The following is a 19683-nucleotide window of genomic DNA, read 5'->3' on the forward strand; positions in this document are numbered from 1 at the left end:
TGGCCAGTAGGGGGCGGTGTATGGCGCCTTGTAAAACTATTCATAACCACTGAAATTTTCCGCATTCCGCTTTGAAGTCTTAGAGCCACCAACTTCAATGTGTTTTATTGAGAGTTTATGTACAGACCAACAAAAAGCAGTGCATCGATGTGAAGTGGAGGGAAAATGATACACTGTTGTTCAAGAGTTTTATAACAAATAATCTGAAAAGTGTGGCATGCATTTGTATATAAATTTTTGCCTATTTTTCTCAAAATGAATTGAGCTCAGTCCGATTAGCTGGAATGCATCTGCAAACAATTTCTCAGGTATTTTCCAGAGACTATGGATTGAAGTTATGTCTGTACTTTGGCTAGACTCTTCTAATATAGAAATTGTAGATTTGGCTATAAGGTTTGGGTCCTTGTCCTGCTAGAAGGACAAGGCCTCAGGATTTTTTCCTTTTTCTTTGCAGGTTCTGAACATTTCTTTTTCTTTTTTTTTTTGTTTATTCAAAATTTAGTTTACTCTCAATTTTTCAATCAACTGATCTGGTTTTCCTATCACTGCTCAGTTAAGAGTTATGCTGGCACCACCGTGCCAGGCTTGCAGTGAAAATGTTGAATTTAGGAGCAATGTGGAATGTTAGTTTTCTGACACACTGAACTTTCCCTGCACTCCAAAAAGTGCAATTTGGTCATCTAACCAAAGCATCGTCCTCTCCATGTTTGCTATAAGCTATACAGGCAGCACAGATAATACGACTTTTTATTATGTCAGTCCATCCTGTAGGTATATAACACAAAATCTAAAACAATTCAGCAATGCCGTTTGTGGTTGCAATGTGAAAATCTTTAAAGAAGAATGAACGTTTTTGCAAGGCGCTGCAGGTTAAAGCTTTCCATCTGTGGTTGTGTGTTGCCTCTTGGCTCTGGCTGGTATGAGCAAACAGCGAAAGGTTTTCCAAGTGAGAGATGGAGAAAATGAACAGAGTTTTGGAAATGCCTGGGCGCTGCAGCGCAGTGTTTAAAAGCAGATGGCCTGAAATAGTCGTGACAAGTCTTTGCAATGCAGTGACTGTGGTGTCAAGTCTAATCACTGCTTAGGTTTCAGTGACAGAGGCTAAAAGAGTAACATTGGACAGACTTAAAAAGAGGAAAGTTGAAGGAGAGACGCGTCAAGAGTGGCGAGGGATCTCACCTTCTGTTGATGAAAGCTGAAACGACTTGGAGCGGACAAGCGGAGAGGTGACCCTACGTCTTAGGCTCATATCGTCATAAGAAGAGAAACATCTGATGAGGGAAAACATGAATGACATTAATAACGGGTGATTAGCCTTGCCATCACACTCACCTCAATTGGTAGGACAGGATTTGGTGGTATTTAACAAAATCAAAGAGTGGAAGAAGTCCAACAAATTCCAGAAATCCCATAAAGATGTTGCATAACTACATCTCTGACAAGAGTTAAGTAATTTGAGGAGCTTCAAATGAGACACATGCAGAGACAAAGTGTTACACTAACTGGAAGACTGTCAGACAAAGAGGGCGAGGCAAACCTCTTGGGGCTGGGGAAGTGGTTGCTCTTGGGAAGGGGGGTGAAGTTGGCTTTAGGCTTGGGGACTGAACTGCGGCAGCACTGCAGACAAAGCAGGACACCCAGCAACAGGCAGAGAACCAGAGAGAGCACCAGGTAGCTCTGACGGTCAGATACCTGTAGAGGAAATGATCGGTCAGAAAAATAAAAGGAGGACATTAGAAAAAAGTGATCAAAACACACAAAGAATTATGCATTTTGTGGTAAGGACTGCACAAACGTTTGATTTAGGAAAGATGAGGAATTTCCTGGGTGTGGTGTACAAATTTAATAGAAAATCCTTTCTGGGAGATACCAGCTGTCTAACAATTAGCTGCTCTCAATTCATTTCACATGCAGCCGTTTTTCATGCTTGTAATCCATGTGGGCACCGTGTGGAGACAAACAACTTATTTTCCAGTAGAAATCTGAACAAGTCAGTAGACAGGACAACAAATCTTACTCTACAATTGAATGTAAACTGCAGTAAAGCCAAGAAACAATTCATTCTTATCTTTTTTTTTAAATGTCAACCTGAGATGAGCAGAAAAGTATTACAATAGGTCTAAAGAGCTTTGAATCTGAAGACTTTTGAGCTCACATAGCCAGTGTTTTTCACAACTCATTTTTCTGCAAACCATCCTTCACCTTTACCGTAAGATGGTTTAAAGGTGCACTAACATTTTTGAGGCAGCAACAAAATTGCTGAAGAAGTTAATGCTGGTTTTAAGAGAAAAGTGTCAGTGGACCCTAGTTTACTGCATAGGGATTTTGCAAAGCCCCACAACAGTCAGGATGCCCATGCTAGCAGTTTAGCTTTCCTTTTGCTCATATGTAACTTTTTGCAGAAGTACAACTTTGTATTTGTGCATATTTGGTTGTCCTTTCAGTACATAGAGTGTGTCAATTTGAGCTTCTTTATTTTTATTTTTTTTAAATGCATGCACGAAGATAGCGTGTCAACAATAGTGTGCTTGCTACCTCTCGTTGCAGTTGGCTCACTGTAGCTGTAAGATTGAGCATCAGTTTGGTAACATCCTCCAACTGGCTCTGCAAAAGCTGGATGGAATCGGTCTGCTTCTGGTCCTGTATTCATTTACAGAAAAGAACAAAAAGTGTGGTTCAGTTGTAACGTTCAGTAAGCATTAGCTAACGGGTCAAGATGTTTCTTGGCATTTGGGTTTTGCTTGACCTGCTCCTGAGCAATGCGGGAGGTATTCTGTAGCTTTATGATGGTCTTGTTAAAGGCTTTTTGCATCTCTTCCATCTGTTTGCGATACCTGGAGTGGAGGAGAAAAACAAATGACAATGTTTCATATGGTTCACTAAATTTAACAACTTCACAAATACTGCAGGATTTTAACAAGATATTAAATTAAGGATTCCTGAAGAGTTTCACCTCTGACTCAGCTCCTCCAGGTATCTGCTGGACAGACTCATGTTCATCTCCAGAGCTTTTATCCTGTTGTTCAGCCTCATGAACACGCTCTCCTTCTGACTGGAGCCGTGAACGGCGCCACCTCCGTTTAGCAACATGCCGTTGCCGTTCAGTGTTCCCCCTGTGTAATCTCCTCCGTTCTGCAGCTCTGCGTAGAAATCAGTCGCCGTTCGCTGAACGTTAGTGTTTAACAGTTCCTCCTCCACAGAGTCCTCAGTACGGTGGGGCTCTCCTGTCTGGGGGAGATTGCTCCCCTGCTCTGCCTGGATTTGAGGAGCATCTGTGCTCTGTTTTTGATTGCTCCCACCGACATCGGTAGACGACTTTACCGAATCTGTGTGGCTGTCGGCTGCTGGAACGGCGGCTGGCACCTCGGTAGGAGGGGGTAGAAGGTTCTCTGGTCTTGATGCGGTAGGAAGAGAAAGGACGGGCTGCTCTTTGACGGGAGTCACCGAGAAAACAGAAGAGGCCGTCTCAGGAGACGGAGCCTGTGGGGGAGGACTGACGGAAAGTGTTGATGCGGCGCTGATGGCCTGCTGTGTCTCTGGGATCGAGGCAGCTTGGAGGGGAGGAGTGGGGACGAGGTCCAGGGATTCGTCCTTTACAGGGGGCAACGGATTCTCCTTGTGTGCAGGGGTGGGTTGCATTAAGATGCTGTCAGGGGCTGATGAACTGTGGGGAAGATTGGTGGCGGTTCTGCTGGGCTCCAGTAGCATGTTGTTTACTGCATATGGAGTATAAATATCAGATGGTTGAACTGTAAGTTGTAAATCCGTCTGTACCTCAGCAGAGGGCTTCCCCTCATTTACTTTATCCTGCAGCACCTCTGGATCTGGAGCTTTCTCCGTCAAAGGGAGGAGGACTTCCTGGGTAGGCGACGGAGCAGGGATGGGTGGGGGTGTGTGTGTCAGGACAGGGATACTCTCTTCAGTCTGAGTTTGAGTGTGGAGCTGCCGCCTCCTGAGGCTGCGCAGGCGCTCCTTTGCCACCCTGGCGGAGCACCAGCGGTGAAGCAGCTCCGGCAGTGTGACCATGCAGGACAAAGAAAGGGAGGACAGGGACGAGAAAGGACAGTATGCCTGACTCTCCCACTGGTTCCTGTCAGCATCCCTCCTTACTTTCTCCTCACTCTTGTCCTCCTCTTCCTCCACCTCCTCCAGCAGCGTCACAGTCGACTGTTTTGGCTCCTCATCTTCATCCTCCTCCACCAGTGTGACAATCTGTCTGTCTTCGCTGGATTCGGGCAACGAGGAGGAAGAACTACAGTCACTAGAGGGACTGGAACCCTCCTCCGATGCAGGTTGTTCAGACTTTTCAGGGTCCAGACTGAGGAAAAAACAAAAACAGACAGTATTTTTACTGGCTTACAGAGTCTTGCAAAAGTATTCACACTCTTAACATTTTAGATTTTATTCCGTTACAGTTTTAAAGCTACCCCGATCCGACATCGGAAATCAAACTTGGAATTTTGATTTTGCATCTAGAACCTCCAATAGAAGTACTCTGTCCCAGCATTTCTATCCAGCAGAGCTTGTGATCCTGATATAAACCCATTGGTTAATAATAAACGTGTCAGTTGTTCTCATGAATATTGTTGTTGACTATTGTTCTCTGAATAATATCACTCAGTCAAGCCTTTTCTAGCATTCAACACTACAAAATAAGTAAAAGTATGTTCGTTTGGATATATCAGGTCAATATCTGTATTGGCCGATACTCAAAGCTGCAATATCGGCATCACATCTGAAGTGTAAAACGTTTTAACGGGACACCCCTATTTAAAACTTGGGGATATTTGACCTCATACAGTTTTATATGAGGTCAACACAAAGTTAGCATAACGAGAAATAGAAATGAATACAAGGCTTTCAAAATGTTTCACAATAAAGAGATCTGAAGTGAGGCGTCCATTTGTACTCAGCCTGCCTGACTCTTAAGTAAGATTGGATTAGTATGCTCTGTGATGCTAAATTTCTTCACGGTCTTGACTTGAGATTAGGCTATTTTAATATGCGCTGGATTTTGCTCAGGGGTGTCAGATTAAAGAATAGAGAATACAACTGCGCAACACGCTTAAATCCTTTGTTGCCCTTACCCTTCAGGTGAGACAACTTTCCCGTCTGTGCTCGCCTTCTTTTCACTCCCCTCCTCTGTTGTATTCCCTGTGATTTTAAGAAGAAGACATCAATAAACAAACTAATAAAAAGACATATGCATCAGAACAGTCAGTGAGAGAAACATAATTCAGCGGTTGATTAATAGCCCCACCTCCTGTGGCAGCCATTGGAGGTAGACGTATTGTACAGTTTGCCAGGAGCCCCAGTTCCTTGTAAAAGAGAACCAGTTCAGGCCAGTTTGAACTGAGCTCTCCTGCAGCCTGCCGCCAACTTTGTGGGTGTAAATTGGAATCAGGCTCTTTAACTGTGAGGGGCCAGGAGTAACGCATGCTCTTTTTAAACAAAGGCAAAGAGAAATCTGCTCCACTTCTGTTGCTTTTGCAAACTGTTTTTCTAACTATTTTCATATCAAATGGAAAAGTGTTTTCTTTTATTTTTTACACCCACTTGAACATGATCGCAGTGGAGAAAATAAAGCAGAGTCATTCTCAGAAAGCTCTCCGTGTGGTAAACAGAGCTACTAGAGGTTTTGCCCCCCCTGCGGTTTCAGCATAGCTGAGGATTCTGCCAAGAAGCTGGAAACAGACAAGCAAAGTCCTGCTGAAATACTGCTGACAACCTCCAGTCAGAGGCAGAGTAAACATCTTGGTCCTTCAGCACACACTCTGGCTTCACGTACACTCACACCGGTAGGGGGGGAAATATAGCGACCCAGTTTTAAAAGGAGGTAATATAAACAATATGTGGAAAGACGGAGCAGCTAGTGGTTACAGTGGAGGAAAGGCAGGAAATGACACACACACAAAAAAAATAAGACAAGCAGAGTGAACAAAAAGAGGAACTGTGCTGGTCTGTTTGACTACTGAAGCATCTTTGAGGTTTGGCTGATTTCGCCACATTCAGCCTTGTGAAAAAATTATCACGGCTTTACTAAATTTTGTATGCTGTCGTCCAGCTTAATTTTTTAGATCACCGATATATGATTTATCTGCACTCCAACAAAAAAACAAATAACCCAGTTTTACTAAGTTATAAATCAATAAAAATGTGTTTTTTTTCATCTGAGGAAAAAGATCTGGACTTTGTCTCGGTCCAGGACAAATTTCTCAACTCTGCTGACAGTTTTCTGTCGATTTACTGGTATGCTATGAGTAATTGACATGTTGCAGGGTCCCGATTCGCCTTAACTTTTTTTCCCCTTACAGACTGTTTCACATCACCTCTGTGATGTGAAGCTGCTACATCTTTCTGGACGCCTCCGGCAGCTGGTTTGATCTCATCATTGTGTTCACTCTAACTGTGTACGATTTTAAATGTACTGTTTATTATAATTTTGTATTACTGGCGTTTCTCAGCTCTAATATTGATATAAAAGTACCCAGGTCTGAATATGTTAGGAAAAAAACAACAAAAAAAACACACCATCATTGGATGTCCACATTACTCACTTTTCTGGAACAAGAAATCAGACATCAAAAGCACAAATCTAAAGTTACTAAAAAGGTAGTAATGATGAGAGTCCACCCATCTGTAATATCAGCTTGTTATCTCCTTCGGTGTCTTCTGAAATTAGTGTATTTTCATACAAAGAATGAACTAAAGGCGTGGTATGACACACTGAACCAATGATGGAGTCGATTCTGGGAAATCACTCAAATTGTCTCCCAACTTTCCTCTGCAGAGGCATGTATGGACAGGCAGTAACTGAATAATTTGCTGCTCTAAATAACAAATACTTCATGATGGTTAAATCTCTATGGATCACTCTTCCTAAACGATGAGGTACAAAGTCAACCAACCTAGAAAAGACAGACCAACTCATCTGGGCAAACCTGTTTTACTTCATACTGGCTGCAGTGGAGGAGTGGCTGCTCAACAAAAGGATCAATTTCAGAGGACCGGTTTTCAAATAGAAAAGAGGCCGAATCAGTACAGATGACAGCTTCAGCCAAAACTGAATCTTTTCATTGCATGGCAAGACAAAAGTAAGTGCTTGACGCTCACTAAAATGCTTCAACAAGTACATTTCATTTATATGAGGCATTTAAGAGTGTATAAACACAGATTACTGACAGGCATTCATTTCCAGTTTCCTTCTTTATTTTGAATATGACATTTCAGGCATTGGCTCCATGTGGCTTTTTGTGTAAACATTATGACACACTAACCCATTTTTGAAAATAAAATCATTAATTTAAGTCCAGCAGAATGTCAAACAAACATTTGTACTTACCTGGACAGGCAACTCAAAATAAAAGGACAACTGTATTTGCATTTTCTGAAAATACTTGTATTTAAGAATGCAAACAGAGATAACATGGCCTATTGATGTATAAGGCCTTTACTGTAGCTTCTGAAGCATTAACTGCTTAGTGTAACCTTACCTAGAATAAATCCAATACTGATAGCAGATTTTTGTAATAGATGCTTAAAAATGCTACTATTATTTATGAGTAATAGTAGCATTAGTATCTTTGACTGAAGTCTATTTTGTTTGGTTTTTCCTATATTGAAAAAGTCTCAACATTAGTACTTTGGTGCGCAAACAAAACAAGAAAACGTCAGAAAACTGAAACAGCCTCGAATGCAGTGAAGGTGAAATGTCTGCTAGGTTACATAGATTGGGTTTGGCTTTCTGTCGAGGACTTTAACGTATAAAATGTGAAGAAACCAGACGGACATCAATATTTCAGAGAGTGAACAGCGAGTACCTCCTATTTCTGCTCCACCCTCTATTTCCGGCTTGCCACCAAGGACGTTAGCAGCAATGTTGTTCACCATGTTGAGGATCGCATCTGAAGAACAGAAACAGAAACACGCTTCACTTCATCTGCGAACATGTGACTCCTACCATGCAGCAGCCTGAGGTTAAAAACACCATGGCATCAACCACCAATTTTTTTTGTCCCCCCCCCAAACACACAATTTTATTTCCGTTTTTTCCAACTTCTCTATCACTTGTGTTCTTTGATTTTCCCTCCCCACATCTTTTCCAAAGCGGTCCAATAAAGCGAGAGAACACAAAACACCCTGCTGATGTGTTTACTGGTTTATGGTCAGAGTGTTTGGGAGGGATCCTCCAGTCCTACATTGGATAATTCAGGCTGCAGAAAAACAAAAGTGTATTTTTGGAGTGGCATGTTGTGTTTAAATGAAGAGATAACAAGCAAACAGCAAAGTTTTATGCATCCAAAGAAACCCAGCATATGGATTTATGATAACAAGCCGGCTAAAATATTAGTAAAGCACTCAACTCTGCTACCAGAGGAATAGATTTATACCTGACTGAGCTCATAAAGGTAGGGCCACTTTATGAAACCACAGCTGCTCGTAAAAGTTTCAGATTTTCATTTAGAGACGATAAAAAATAACAGCAAAAACAAACAAAAGCAAAGAGCAATTATGCCTTTTATGTTGCAGCAAAAAGTTTATACTTCTGGAGTTTAAAGCAGGGGTGTCAAACTCCAGTCCACAAGGGCTGATGTCCTGCAACTTTTACACCTGAATAGAATAATTAGGTCATTAGCAAGACTCTGGAGAACTGATCTACACAAGGAGGAGGTAATTCAGCCATTTCATTACAGTGTTTTGTTCCTGTGGCACATCTAAAAACTGCAGGACAGCGGCCATCAAAGACTGTGGTTTAAAGTGTTAAACCACTAATGAATTGCAACATTTATGATGAGGCAATATAAACATTACAATACAACTATATAAAGGAAAATATACAACCTTTTAAAAGTCAATAATTTGACATATTTGGATGGAGCCTGGCCTTTGGATGTACTGAGTTTTTAGTCATAACCATCTTACAACATTGCGCAATAGTTCTTCCACAGTGTTTCAACAACCTTATAGTAGGTGTCAGATATTTACTGCACTGTTGGAATGCATCTGTAGACATTTGGTCAGTAAAGTGACTACATATGTAAGTATGAGAATAAGGGTTTGAATAGGTGTGTGTGCTGCGTGTTTATACATACTTGTTGCTGAACCAAGCAGGTTTTTAGAGATCTTTTCTTCCGACGGTTGATAACCAGGAGGATAGTCTGCACACAATTACAAGACAAGTCAACAAAGTGGGGAAAAAAAAGTCTCGCATCAAGGCTGAATAACAGGATTTGAAAATGAAAGGAACAGATATAGAGAACATGTGGTCTAAATGTGATGTGGTTTCATAAGGAGCAGGTACTGGACAACAAAATTAGAGACTTTTTCCTTTGGAGTTGAATTATGATCAGATGGATTATCAGATGTGTCTAGCTGATTATATCTCCTTTGACTGCACTTCAGCATCTCACCGTAGTCTTCGTCCAGATACTCCAGCCTCTCTGAAGGATACTGGGAATCTGCTATCTCCTCATACTCCTCCACCATGCTGGTGCCGAACACCCTACACAAGAGTGATGCGTTACAAAAAGCAGCCCACATTCCTTCCAAACACATTCAACACAGTTGTCTTTTCACATCATTCAACATAAAATTCACTAGATGTTACTGACATTTTATGTTATTCATAATTGCAAAGTAGAAGAAATCCACTTTTCAAACCTTTTTTGCCAATAAATATCTGACGAGTTAGATAAATCTAGCAGCTATAAACAGCTGGAGCCAAAGATTATTACTCATTTTTCTCTGTTAAACAGCTCAAGCTCAGTCAGATCAGATCCGGGTCCGTGAATTGTTTTCAAGTCTAATCACAGATTTTCTCCCAATCCAGAGGCCTTCGTGAACACCTGGATTTATAACCCAGATTAAATTGCACCCAGATGAACCTTGTTGTGTTTGGTGACCAACTGAAAGTACTGGTCCCACTGGGTTTTATTTAGGATCGTCAGTAAAAAGAGCTGAACAAGCTTCATGCATGGTACACCTTTCAGATTTTAATTGAAGTACAATAGATTTTGTGACTGTGACATGTGTGCTTTGTGCACGGAAAAGGTTAATGTTTCATTTTGGACGGTAACAGCAAATGCAGAAACTCACTTATGAGATCAGGATTTAATAACATGCATAAAAATATTACTTTCCCTACTAAACACGGCATGCTTGCATAATGATGTGGGTTTTATGGCCATTTCAATCTGTAATGTGTAAAAAGTGCCTTACAGGCACCAACATGTGTTTCTGAAAAGCTAAAGCATAAAAAGAGCTTAACTGTACTGTGCAACATAAGTACAGGAAGTGAATTTCACTAGAATGGCTATACTTTGCATATGTTTGAACTATTGTACAAGAGAAGGATGTAAAAAGAAAACTTCTTAAAACTACAATGAAACAGTATGAAGTACTGACAAGCACAGAAACAAATTTAGGTCGTTAAACTGGTTCCTAAACATCTTCCCCACCCATGCCTTACATTTGTTTAAATACGGCAAATATTGCCATTTAAAAAGCTGCGGTTTGAAGTTTAAAGTAGGACAGCCTGAGGGATAAACACAGCAGTGAACTTAAAATGTCTCTGGATAACCTGCTGTAAGCTCAAAATCCACATCTTAAACATGAATCCCTTAGAAGAAAAACAAAAGTGAAAATAAATGTTCTGTCAGGTAAATGTGAATCCTTGTTCAAATATGATTCAGGAATAAAAAAACAAAAGAAAAAAAACATTTATGTTTCGGGTAGTTTAAGAATTTAAATTCAGCAATTTAAGATTCTACCTGATGAGACTGAGGGGACAGAAGTGTTCAGCTCCAAAGTGAGAGAGGAGCTCAACCTGCAAGGAAAACAAGCAAACTGTTAAAATAACATGACATTTTAATAAAAAAAAAAGGAAAAAAAAGTCTTTATATGCCCACTTCATTCACCAATATCCACCAGATGAGAAGCATAAGATTGTGATAATACAAACTGTGTACATGTTTTAACCCTTTAACATATTCCACATGCAAAAAAGGGAAGAAGTCTAGTTAAAGGCCATCCTTTAAGATAATTCACCCTTTAAGAGAGCATGTTTTTAGCACATGTGAGGCTCTGACAGCAGGAGAAGAGTGCTAACCTTTATGTATTTGATGAACATCTGATGTGAGCAGAAGAGCAGGAGAGGGACAGAGTAAGAGAGAAATAAAACAAGAAAAAGCAATCAGTAAAGATCGTATCAAGCTACAAGCAAGTCAAGAATCTGCAAACATTTCAGCTTCCTGATAAATGTATGGCTGATATGTACAGTTACACTTCACAGGCAAGACACGGCAGAGAGATACTTCAGGGGAAGTGAGAAATTGTGAACAAATGATGGAAAAGATGCACAGACAAGCTCTACATACAAAAAAAAAATCTGTTGGTGTAATAAAAGCAACTATCAAGCTAAACAGAAAGAGAAATGAAAACTCACACACAGAGAACATCAAGTCATTACATTAAAAAAATACTAATAAACGAAATAAATTAACATCCCAGAACTGCAAATACTGAGCTTAGTGCAGTGAGATGAGAGAGAAACATTCAGAACATCCACACACATTCAGATGAACACAGATATGTTGAGTGGTTGCATTTCAACATTCATGTTTAGTTCAGACATTATAAAGTCAAGCCAAAAACAAACACTAGATATCCAAAATTTGATAATCAATAAAAAAGTGAAAATTTGTTAAAACTCTATTATTGTCATTTAATTAAAAGCACAAACAAAAAACAGCTTATTTGACAAAAAACAGCGATGACTTCATGATGTTAAAGATTTTAAAAACAAACATCTCTATTGTTAGTGTCACTAATGTCATTATAAGCATCGTTTTAAAAGTAGTAACATTTTCCATGTGGTAAACAATAACTCTGATGATAAGTAGTTGAAGAAAGTTTCATCTTAAAGTTGCTGAACAAAACTACATATAAGCTCTGATATGACTAAACAGCAAGTAGAAAGTCTGTGGATCAATTTGTGAGAATGTTTTTCCGGCTGCTCTGCCTGTTCAGCCACAAAACCCTCTCAGTTCTTATTACAAAACGCATTACAAACTCTTTACAAACTTTAAACTAAAGCAGATCTTGGAAAAGAAAAATATAGAAGAAAGAAAAATGGCTGAAGTTCTCCAAATTTGCACACTGCATGATTTAATCTCTTGGTTATCACCTCTAAGATTTTAAGAACTCCGGTTCTTACAGGAGAAACACATCACCCTTCTTTATTTAGCTGTTGATTTTACACCGATGAGATGGCTGCAGGATAAATCCAGTGTTCATTCAACACGGCAAAGTGCTTTATTACAGCCAAAAAAATTAAAAAAACAAAGTACCTTCACATATTTAGCATAAAGTTGTTCATCCAGTGGAAAACTCTGGACTATCCGCTCATCACGTGCATGGAAAGTACCCAGCTTCACCCACTTGTTGGTGGGATATCTGCAAAAAGAACAAGAAATGTGAAATCAACCAGCATGTTATCACAGGGTCGATGTGAATGACACTGTATTTATCATGTCTGAGGGTCTGCTGTTCCATGCCAAAGGGTGAAATTTATTTAAGGTTGATGGAAAGCGATTTCGCTGGAGATAAATCCTGAGGGACAAACACAACAGCATCTCTAACGTAGCCAGACATGGAGGTAAGACTGCAGGGATGATGACATACTTGCGTTTTGTGGATCCTCAAAACAATAAAACAACATTTTTAGAAATAAAAATCTAAAACGTGTGGCATGGTGTGCAATTTAATGTCAGGGTAAATAAAGCTGTTCCGTGAAGAATGGCAGGAAGAAACTAAAGAAAAAAAGACGCAGGAAGTCACAGGTCATTTGGGGGACACAGTGGACATGTGAAAGACGGTGCTGTAGTCAGATGGGAAGAAAAACTGAGCTTCGAGTGGCAAAAAGGAAACGCTTCACATCACCATCTCTAAATGAAAATGTAGTGGCAGCATCATGATGCAAGTATGAGTTTCTTCAGCAGGAATTAGGGAAGATCTTCAGAGTTGACGGTGGGATGGTTGGAGGGGAATACTGTGGGGCAAAATTGCTGGCGGCTGCAAAATATTTATCAAAGTCTAGATCCAATCCAATAAAGACTAATGCTCCCCGTTCAATCTTACTCAGCTCAAGTTATTTCACAGAAGCACAAAGGGCAAAAACTTGTGTCTAAATGTACAAAGCTAGTAGCAACAAGCCAAAACACCACTGTAATTGGAGGAAAAAAAGTTGTTCAACAACCCATTAAATAAGACCGGAAAATAAAAATGAATTGATAATTAGTTGCAAAAAAAACATCTAAACCCTGTGCCACTTGTCTTTTACTTCAGGTATGCATTGAGTGTTTGTTTACCACATAAAATTCCAATAAAAGGGTTGGATGGGTATGGACATTTTCGCTGCATGAGGTAAGGTTTAGACGAAATGACAGCTATGCAGCTATAACTCACACTCAGAAATGGAGGAATTGACAGCTGCCTAACATTACAGACCAGGGGGAAATTAAGCACCTGATTTATGAGCTTACACGACACTGTGCTGACATGCAGGAAACAACGAGAGCTTACCTGTCACTGATGGAAACTAGGAAGTCTTTAGGTGTTGAAGAGAAAAGCTCAAAGTTGGCTATATCCAGCTGTTTGACTTGTATCGGCTCACAGAGCTCTATTACAAACCTACAGAGAGGGAAATGCTTGTGAAGAGGAAGCTTTGTGAAAGCAGGAAAAAGTGAACAGTGTGCAACAGAGCCCCTACCAGATTTTGGTGCTGCATGGATTTAGCATATACAGGTCCATATTTTCCATAAGGATAGCTGACGTACTCTAAAAGATAGCAAATGACATAATTAAGCATTCCCTGTCATTACTAGCATTACATTCATACATCAAATGGACAAACAACATTCACAACATCTGAAATCATGTTAATTTCTCTGCTTATACAGCATGACATGACATGCGAGAGCATATGTGTTCGTTGGTAGCATAGCAGAAAGGCGTTTCACCTTGGCCTCGTTGTTGGCAGAGAGGATCTTGGCACCACACTCTACAGAGGCGTAGTTATTCTTAAAGTTTTTCTGGGCCTTTTTTGCTGAATGTGGGCTGCCACTGGTTGAGGTATGGAGAGTCTGACCTGGAAAGAAGGAGGATTAAGATTAAGTTGATTACAGGACATGGTGGATATAAATTCTGGAAAGGAGGAAAGTTAGGAAATACTCAAGAGAACGCTGCACGGAAAAGAACGAGGTAAAAGGTATGCAGTAGTAAACTGCACCAAAGGGCTCAGGATCTTTATTCTTTCAATTTATTCCTTAAGTAATAAAAATAAATACACAAACAAAATTTTCACAAACCTATTCAGAACTGAAATGAACCACAATATTGCTGGAGTATAATAATCTGCAACTCAAGATCCAAAAGTAGGATGGATGTTGTTTAAAATGTGAGTCATGTAAGCTGAGATATGGAAAGTCTCATATGTGCAGGGAAAATACCAATCAGAACAAAACTTTGCATAAAAATAGTCAAACATTTCCTGAATAATGTTTCGCAACAACTTTGGAATACAAACATTTGTGCAGCTAGAAGTGGTAAAATCTTTTCTGACCAAGCTTTGCTTATTTCAGCATTTCTGACTGGATGGATTCATAAAATAAAACTCAGATGAAACTCTCGATGGAATCCTGGACCGAAAATGTTTTAACTAATTTGAATAAAATTAACTTGGCTGCATGTTTTCATAAGTAGGAACACGTGTAACTGACTTGGAAACAATCTGTAGGATTGGATTTTATTGACTTATTCTTTTGTAAAGTGTCTTGAGGCGACCAATTCATTTTCCAAAATGAATTGGTCAAAATGCTACTTAAAAAAAATTACCTGAAGTGTACTAATTGAAAACATTTGGCTCATCAGGAAACAAAAATCAGAAAAATCCAGAAATGGAGAACAGCTAGAATCCCACATCCTACATTTTAGTTATTTGAGTATTGGAAAGTGGTAAACATGACTTTGTCCCTAAATGTTTATTCACTTGTGCACCTTCCAGCAAATTCAAAATTATTTCCCTTTCCTTTTTAGTTTACACATTTGATGTGTTTATTTTGGTTTTCTGTGAATAAATTTAAGTCTATGTGATCATGTTAACCCGCATTTCACAGTAGCTCCAAACCTTGGTGGCATCAGATTAGTATGCACTTACTTTTTTCCTTTTCCACCTCCATAACTTGTTTCTTCCACTCATCAAAGGTGGGGATGTCATCTTTGCTTGGTACAGAGGGATCAGCTTCTCTGGCAACATTAACATCTCCCGTCTGAAACAGAAACATGTCAACCATGCAGAGATCCATTGTAGGTCAGTGAACATGAATAATAAAGTTATTTAAGGTCAGTTACATAGGATAAAAGTTATGGGTCATATCTGATAGCATTCAAGTTTAGGGAAAAACTAAGAGATAGCCATTTTCAGCTATTGGTGCTCAGGAAGTCCCAGGCCACAGATATCCACTGAGATGGGAATAATATTTTTGATGGATTATATAAGTGACCTTCTATATCTCACAACTGTGTCTGATCTTAGAAATCCACTAGTTATGTAAACACCCAGACAAGACTCTTTGCCAGCAACAGTGAGATTAGCCATTAGCTCTTTGCTCCAAATCAGCAAAACAATGTTGACATACCTGATTAGCTCAATCCCATTGAATGCAAATCATTTGTTCGAAATAAACATGTCCTAATTTTTTATTTTTTTAAATGAGCAAAACATTTTAAAGCAGGCTAAAAGACCACTAAAAACACACAGTTTTGAGCTACAAACACTGATCATATTGTTGATTTCACATTTCTTCTTAAAGTTGAGCAAGAGATCGATACAAAATTAGTTAAAGGTGAATGCAAGCATGAATGGTTGTTGTTCCTCATTTTTGGCCTCTTGCCTGTTTGCAGCTGGAACAGGGATTTGGCAATATTGTCAATAAAGCAATAATTTAGAGAACAGCTGATAAATAGTGTACATGAATAGCGTCTTGACAATGTATCTTACCACCATTCTGTCCAAACATGTCTGGTGGCTCATAATATCTTCCAAGTATGACTTTCTTATTCTGTGTTTATCTTGAATTCCTTGCGAGTTCAAATAATAAAAGCTTTTGATGATACTGTGAACAAGAGAAGCCCTAATGTAAAATAGATTCTACCATTCTAAAACAACGATAGCATGATTGAGGAGTAGACATTGCTGATAGACTTTAGCATCTTATATTAGTGATTATCTCTACTACGGTAACTAACGCAGCCATCCCCGTGTGTAGTGCTTTGAAAAGATACATTGTTACCGGAGCTCTGAACTTTAGGAAGCTTTGTCAACATTTCCAAATCGAGTGTGTCCAAAAATTGTCTGAGGTTGAATACTGAAAGAAGATAAAACATTGCAACTACGCTGTACTCTGCTCAAACTTCCTGTTATCTGTTACAATCTTGTCTCTCGCACAAACTTCATTTTCAAACATCTTACTGATAATAAAAGTAGCAAACTTTTAGTTTCCTTTTCTCAGTTGTGACTTTCAGAGCAAAGACTGCTCAGGTATAATACATTTACTCACTGGGAAAACAGATTTTTGAATTTCCATTTGTCCAGCCATGGTTCCAGTCCAATTCAACTATTTTTAAAACCTCTTATGATGTAACACTGCTGACCTGCTGCTTACGGTGGAGGTGGGAAGTGTTGCCCTCCTGCTCCAAACTGGATAGCACATCTTCCAGCTGCTCTTCCTCTTTCCGGCTTCCAGGTTTTGCTGCTTCTGGCTCTGCTAAATCTGAACTGGACTGACTGGAATCTGTTTCGAGATCAGAGCTCTGTTTCGACATCTGGTCATCTGTGCCATCTTCTTCCACACTGCATCACAGACATGGGTCCAACGGAGGAGAGAAAATGGACAAGGGAGGAATACAGAAAAACAAATTAGTCCTCAGAAATGCTGGAAATATTGAGTTAAATGTGATCAATAATTGTTTTATTAGACAGTCCCGGGTTGGAGCAGGCAATAAGAGGAAATTAAACTTTTAAAAAAAGCATAAATTGAGTATAAGGCCAGCGGTTGATGGTAACGCACAGCGGAGAGGTGTAGCTTCTAGCTTGATTACCTGTCTCTTTGCTTTGATTGGCTGGCGGTGGATAGAAACTCACCTGAAGAGAGGGCGGCCAAAAGGGGAGTTTTCACAGGTTGCCAGTTCGAGGGGAATGACCCTGCACTGTGAATCAGAGTGCTCAGCAAAGACAAAGCTGTCTACTGGGAGTTCATCGCCTGCACTGGCAACCCGCACTGCACTGAGGGAAAGAAAGGACATGGCTTTTACCACACCTCCTAGCTCTGGGAAGGGCAGAGAGCAGAGACAGAAGGACAGGGTCTGGAGGGGGGAACAGGGGGCAGGGGACAGGAAGCAAGAAAGAGAGAAAGCAGATGGACTGACAGTAGGGATGGAGGTCAGTTGTTGGTTGGGCCGTTGAAGGGCTTGGTACAAAGATCTGAAATGTCCCGACAAAAACATTGCTACGGAAGGAGCAGGCTCTTCTTTTAAAGTTCAGCTTTCATGTCCAGAGTGCTGAGTCTCCAAAATGCTTTTGAATTTCCACGAATGTCCTTTTGGCATTAAAAGCAAAACAAAGAAAAAGTGCCAACAGTCTCAGATTTTCTCAAAGCAGGTTCAGCAGTTCCTTAAGAGGTTTTGTCTAAGGTGCAATCACCTCTTTTTAGATCAGCAGTTTTTTTTTTATTATCATTAAAATAAAAAAAAGAAATTAAAACAAAAAAAAAAAACTGAGGGGAAAACCAAAAAGTTAACCAACAGAAAATTCCAAATAAAATGTATAACATCTGATGTGACGTTTGGGTACTGGTAAAGAGGATCTGAACTTACCCTCCTGTGTCGGTGGGGCCAGCGCTCTCTGAGGTAGGTACGTTTTCAGCTTCATTTGAGGGTGTCGATGGGTCCGAGTCCAGGCGCGGCTGTGCGGTGTGATCATCACTAGAGGACTCAGCTTGGACTACAGCGTCTGGTGACACATGGACCAGCTCTGGCAATGGTTCTGGAGTGGGGGGCTCTGGGCCTGCTTTTTCACTGTCGTGGTTCTGTGGGTCAGTCGGCAAGTCAGGGTGAGCCGTGGGCTCTGTGGGAAGTTCTGGCTCATCAAGAACGGGTTCAGTATCCAACTCTTGGCTTTGTTTGGTCTCTTTTGCCTCAACTTCTAAATGATTCACAGTCTGCAGAGAGAAAACAGAGAAATGCGTGGCTAAAAACTAAACAAACTAAATTTTGAAAACAATTATGCATTTTCTACAAAAAATATTACATGTCAAAAATGCTAGAGCTACTTCCACAAAAAAAAAAAAAAAAAATCATGTGGAAATAAAAAGATCACTTCTGGGGTAAATAATTTTGTGCTCTACTGTGTAATGTAGAAAACATTTACTGAGAGCCATGTTTCTTCTCACCTGTTCATGTTGTACACTTGATAGCTTCTCTAGTGCTGCCCTCTCCGTCTCTAATCCTATTTCATATGAGGTGTGTGTCGACTGTTCTTCCACCTCCTACAGCAAAACAACATATGATTTATTAACCGAAACAAAACCATGAAAGCACATGACAAAAATAACATTTTGCAAGAGAATATAGATTTCAAATGCATATTTAATAAGAAAGAATGGAAGGTATTTGCATTTCTGGATGTGAAAGGGCTTTTGTTGTGGGACAAAGCCCATGTTCTGGGGCTGATGACAGACCGTCAGGCCTGCTGAACTGCCCCTGCACGGCTGTTTGTGCCTGGATCTCACAATGACTCCCCTTCTTCAGCCCCTGCACCGAACACTCACTACTACAAATTATCCTTCACTTGATATGTGGCTGCAAATAAACCCAAAGCTGCCCTGTTAAACACCAGAGTAAGGAGAACTAACGAGTTCAAAAAGGTTTGATCTAGGCTGAGATTTGAGCCAATTCAATCCATTACTCCAAAGGAAAAGACTTTGACAATAATTGAAGATTAATAATCAAAGGCCATAGAAAATGTCAAATCTTAAAAATAAAAGCTTAACACACATCACAGTGACCTTTGTGATGCATTTGACGCACGATAATGCTGCAATATGAACTTAAGTTCTATTCCGGTTAAGTACATTACTTAAGAAAACAAGCATAGCTAAAGGTTACTAGATAATGAATGAAATGAACTTTAAAAAGGTTAAATTATTTACTGGATTTGTCCAAAAGAAATTATTTGTTACATGTCAATAAATTTGGCCACGCAGACACTTGAGTCATCTTCAAAATAATGTTTCGTATCAAACCAAAACCTAAAGAAAGCATGTTCAAAATAAATAAAAAAATAATTAAAAAAAAACTTGACACCTTTTTGCTTTTACGATTTAAATATGTGCTTTCATTCTGCAATACATCAAACTTGTTTATTCTGAATAAAGGCTCAAATGAAGAGTGTATGATCTGCTGATACAATCTAAATCAAATGTACACCAGTGAAAATATTCTAAATATATGGGTATTTAATTTCAGATTTGACAACATTTATAAATCCTAACTTAGCTAAATAACTTAAACTGAACAAACTTATTTCTGTATTTTTATTCTTCTGAATAAAATAAGACTCTGACACAT

The 19683-nt window shown here is 39.6% G+C and overlaps 1 protein-coding gene across 5 annotated transcripts in view; it reads right to left on the reverse strand.

The window, feature by feature from the left end:
• The window catches only part of suco (SUN domain containing ossification factor), a 38674-nt gene that overhangs the window by 4704 nt on the left and 14287 nt on the right, over nucleotides 1–19683 (reverse strand). For 3 of the 5 annotated variants that reach the window (XM_044128883.1, XM_044128882.1, XM_044128886.1), the window contains exons 3-22: nucleotides 18507–18602; nucleotides 17932–18275; nucleotides 17201–17341; nucleotides 16711–16909; nucleotides 15215–15326; nucleotides 14019–14146; nucleotides 13769–13836; nucleotides 13582–13689; nucleotides 12348–12453; nucleotides 11108–11128; nucleotides 10770–10825; nucleotides 9411–9502; nucleotides 9093–9158; nucleotides 7821–7904; nucleotides 5088–5154; nucleotides 2954–4318; nucleotides 2747–2834; nucleotides 2536–2640; nucleotides 1538–1692; nucleotides 1180–1271 (exon numbers count right to left, since the gene is read on the reverse strand). In XM_044128883.1, the coding sequence (XP_043984818.1) occupies nucleotides 1180–1271; nucleotides 1538–1692; nucleotides 2536–2640; nucleotides 2747–2834; nucleotides 2954–4318; nucleotides 5088–5154; nucleotides 7821–7904; nucleotides 9093–9158; nucleotides 9411–9502; nucleotides 10770–10825; nucleotides 11108–11128; nucleotides 12348–12453; nucleotides 13582–13689; nucleotides 13769–13836; nucleotides 14019–14146; nucleotides 15215–15326; nucleotides 16711–16909; nucleotides 17201–17341; nucleotides 17932–18275; nucleotides 18507–18602 (3493 nt within the window). The remainder of the gene's footprint in view (nucleotides 1–1179; nucleotides 1272–1537; nucleotides 1693–2535; nucleotides 2641–2746; nucleotides 2835–2953; nucleotides 4319–5087; nucleotides 5155–7820; nucleotides 7905–9092; nucleotides 9159–9410; nucleotides 9503–10769; nucleotides 10826–11107; nucleotides 11129–12347; nucleotides 12454–13581; nucleotides 13690–13768; nucleotides 13837–14018; nucleotides 14147–15214; nucleotides 15327–16710; nucleotides 16910–17200; nucleotides 17342–17931; nucleotides 18276–18506; nucleotides 18603–19683) is intronic. The other 2 variants (XM_044128885.1, XM_044128884.1) reach the window with 2 other exon arrangements.

This window comes from Gambusia affinis, linkage group LG10, assembly GCF_019740435.1.
Source record: "Gambusia affinis linkage group LG10, SWU_Gaff_1.0, whole genome shotgun sequence".
Taxonomy (NCBI): domain Eukaryota; kingdom Metazoa; phylum Chordata; class Actinopteri; order Cyprinodontiformes; family Poeciliidae; genus Gambusia; species Gambusia affinis.